Source organism: Triticum aestivum, chromosome 5B, assembly GCF_018294505.1.
Source record: "Triticum aestivum cultivar Chinese Spring chromosome 5B, IWGSC CS RefSeq v2.1, whole genome shotgun sequence".
NCBI lineage: Eukaryota > Viridiplantae > Streptophyta > Magnoliopsida > Poales > Poaceae > Triticum > Triticum aestivum.
The window spans coordinates 456,260,756-456,264,191 of record NC_057807.1 but is presented as its reverse complement, the minus strand read 5'-3'; the positions used below and the strand labels follow the sequence as shown (position 1 = coordinate 456,264,191).

The window sequence follows — 3,436 nt, the reverse complement described above, 5'->3', positions numbered from 1 at the left end:
GGTTGAGGGGTCGAACCCTGGTGCGAGCCGGACGCTGCAGGCGCCAGTTTGCAAAATACACGTTAATGCTCGCATGCAGCACCAAATAGGGTTTGCCTGCACCGTGATCGTGCGGAAAGAGAATACATGGCGACCTGGGCCGGCCCAGTTCGCGGGGCGCGTGGGGCTCCCTTCTCCGAAGCCCAGATTCTCGCAGGCCGACAGTCCGAAGCCCACCGGTACCCCCTCTAAGACACAAGAGAGAACAACTGAGACGACCACATCTTCCGCTCCCCAAACCCTAAACCCGTGTCACCCGATCGGCGGCGGCCGCGGCGGTGAGGCGGCGAGAAGATGGGAAAGAGGAAGAGGGAAAGGGAAGTGCGTCTTCACGTGAAGACATCCGAGGGTTCCTCCTCGTCGTCGTCGTCACTCGGCGGAGGTGGCCGCACCCCTCCTTCTTTGAGGGGAGGAGGAGGAGGAGGACGAGGAGGAGGAGGCGGGAGCAGCAGCGTCGTCCCAAATCCAACATCAACATTACCCTTGTCGGCGTCGGGCGCACCTTCGACGCCATCATCTTCCACCCGGATCCCCGCCAACATCCACAGCGTCTCCACAGGCAGTTACCTCACCCGTTGCCCTCCCTCATCCTCAGGCTCCAGCGATTCTGTCTCCGACTCCTCCGCCCGGATCCACACCAACATCCACAGCCTCTCAGGCAGCCACCTCACCGGTCGAACCCCCACATGCTGATGTTTCCCCATTTTTCGAGCCCATTCCCGAATCCTATGCACAGGCACTCCAGCAGTCTGAAGACAGCAACACGACCATGACCTACCTCAAGCATCTACGAAGGTTAGTTATGGTTTGGATTTCGTTATCGTTGTTCCTATTGCTTCAGCTAATAACAGGCTAACGATATTGAATTCTTGTTCTAGGTGCTGTGGTGAAGATGCACGCCGCCTTTGGGCATCTGGTAGCTGTCACTTAAAGATGAGTTTTGACAGGTTGAAAACAGAAGATCGTAAACTTGCATACATGATATGTAATAACTATGAGAGGTGAGTTCTGACATAAGTAAGCCACTGCCTTAGTTATTTTGTAGGGAATGCTTTTATCATCCACTTGCATTTGTCATCTGTGCACTGATAGTTATTGTGGACTATGCCTTAAATATGTTCATGAATTGTGGTTTGAACAACCGTTTATTATTCCACAGGTTAAAAGTACATTTGGAGTCTGCCCTCAGAACATTCTTATTGGAATCTTTCAAAAGTCAGAGTCCTGAGACTATAAAGAAGAGGTTTGCAAGTGAGGATAAAATGAAACAATTCATTCAAGTCCAAACAAAACTGACAGTTATGCAGATGCCTTCAAGGTAATTTTTCATGGCCCGCTGATCTTTGTTTCGTTTTCTATTCATTCCTTGCAGTCTTGTATACTGCAACACTATTCCCTCTCTACCTAATTTGGTTATTTGGGTATTGCCAGTGCAGCATTAATACATGTTGTGTGTTCTTTGAGCTAAATTTTCATTTGTTTCAAACATTTCTCTTGCGCAATAACTAGGTCATATTAGTTGTCTTTTGGAGCAAAACAGCGGCATGGGCTTTTAGCTTTGTAATGTGGTAGTAAAGTCTTAAGAGTTCTATGCCCCTACTTTTTGATCTCCCTTGGTTACAAGCACGCAAATTTCATTTTCACTTAGACCATGCTATTATACTGCATCATCTAGACATTGCGTAAATATTAGTGTAAAGTTGCTAAAAGAGCTTATTCTTGTATTGCAGCATATGTTCATTGCATCAGCACTTCATCAACAATCCTGCAGGCAGAATTGCTCATCTGTTCCAGAACCAGGCCTATAGCAAAGACGTCCCAACAGCAGTAAAAGAGTCAAGGATTCTGCTTCACAAGTTAACACAACATACCATAGCAGAACACAAAAGAGGTTACTGTTGGGATGGTCAATGAAGCCTTGATGACTGGGAAGTCATAGATGGAACTCACATTTATCCAATTGCCAAATCTGTCCGTTGCACCAGTAGAGCAATGTCTAACATGGACCTTACTCAAATAGCTGACACAGTAGTTCCAAACTTCATGATCAATGGAGTGATTCCTGTGTTTATGGAACACTTCACAAATGCGTTGAAGTCTCATGGCACACTTGCTGAAGAGGATTTCCAATCTTGGTACTATGCATACCTCCTGCTACACCCCTTTGTTATGTCATCGATAGGAAGGGCAAATCTCCTTAGGAATCTGTATTGGCTTCTGGTGGACTTGAATTTTGAGGAAAACCCGTTCTTTGATACTGTTTTCAAAGTAGCTCCTTCTTCAAACTGGCGAGATTTTATCAAGCAGACCCCTGTGAACTACATTCTCTGGAAGGTTTTCTGGTACAAGCTGATACCAAATTTCAACACCCTTCCTTATTTCAACTTGTTGGGAAGCATTATAAAGTACCATCGCCATCTTGTTCATCATGGTCCTGACCATGCCAGGGTACGTTTCCTAGATTTAGCCTGTCCACGTGCTATTAGTACATAATATTATGAGCTTTCTATATATATTAGTTCAGTTTGGTCAGGGCCCAGATCTTTAATTATTCTTGAGATATTTCTTATGAGTTCCGTTGTTTCAGGATGGCAAGGTGACAACAATGTCGAGCACAGATGACAGCGAGTTACTTGCTGCAGCGCATGACCAGGATTGCCTCGCAGAGTGCATCAAGAACCTTCTGCAACAGAAGAAAGTGACCAGCGAGTAATGCTTTTTTGTCTGTCTCATACTTTCTTGAGTTTATTTTTATTTGGATATTTTATATGCTAACCTTCTTTTCCTCTTGCAGCGTCAGTGTTGTGCTTGACGCTTACGCTGTGACATGGGAGCTGTGATTATGCTTGCAGCATTAACGCTTAACATGTGGCGAAGGACTAACAACGAGGCTTTAGGACATTGTTGCACAGAGACGTGACTGTGTGAGTACAGGGTAGTGTTGATGCGACCTTCAGGGGGCTGTATGTAGTGTTGGTAGTGGTGTGGTCGGTGGTGCTCGGATGCACTTTAATTGCTGTTATGCTTATGGGGGAGTTGTTGTTAAGGATGTGATGTCTGTTCTGTGTTTGGATGCAATTTGGTTGCTGTTATCCTATGGGAGAGGTGCTGTTAAGGATGTGAACCTGAAATTCAAGGAATTATCTGTTTTATAAACCGCAATAGTCTTTCATTTTATTTTTCACATGTACTCCATTTGTAAACAAATATAAGACGTCGAATACATGTTATGTTCTATGCCGCCGCCATAAAAGGTGAAGCTGCAGGATCAAATGAGTCGAACTTGGATTTTACTCTCTTGCCTAAGGGATCCAAAGCTTTTGTACTCACATCACCTTTCTACATCTCTAAGAAAGAGCCAACTCCAACTCCAATAGATGGTGCATATGTGAAGATG

The 3,436-nt window shown here is 45.3% G+C and overlaps 1 protein-coding gene across 2 annotated transcripts; it reads left to right on the top strand.

Annotated features, from left to right (window-relative positions):
* Positions 1–261: 261 nt before the first annotated feature.
* LOC123112433 (uncharacterized) lies at positions 262–3,223 on the top strand. 2 transcript variants are annotated; one of them, XM_044533413.1, is made up of 6 exons: positions 262–834; positions 918–1,040; positions 1,199–1,357; positions 1,770–2,487; positions 2,627–2,748; positions 2,834–3,223. In XM_044533413.1, exons 4-6 carry the CDS (start codon positions 2,032–2,034, stop codon positions 2,877–2,879), a joined length of 624 nt encoding a protein of 207 aa, XP_044389348.1. In that variant the 5' UTR covers positions 262–834; positions 918–1,040; positions 1,199–1,357; positions 1,770–2,031; the 3' UTR covers positions 2,880–3,223. Both variants share the same exon structure in this region, with proteins under 2 accessions (XP_044389348.1, XP_044389349.1).
* The last annotated feature ends 213 nt before the right edge of the window (positions 3,224–3,436 follow it).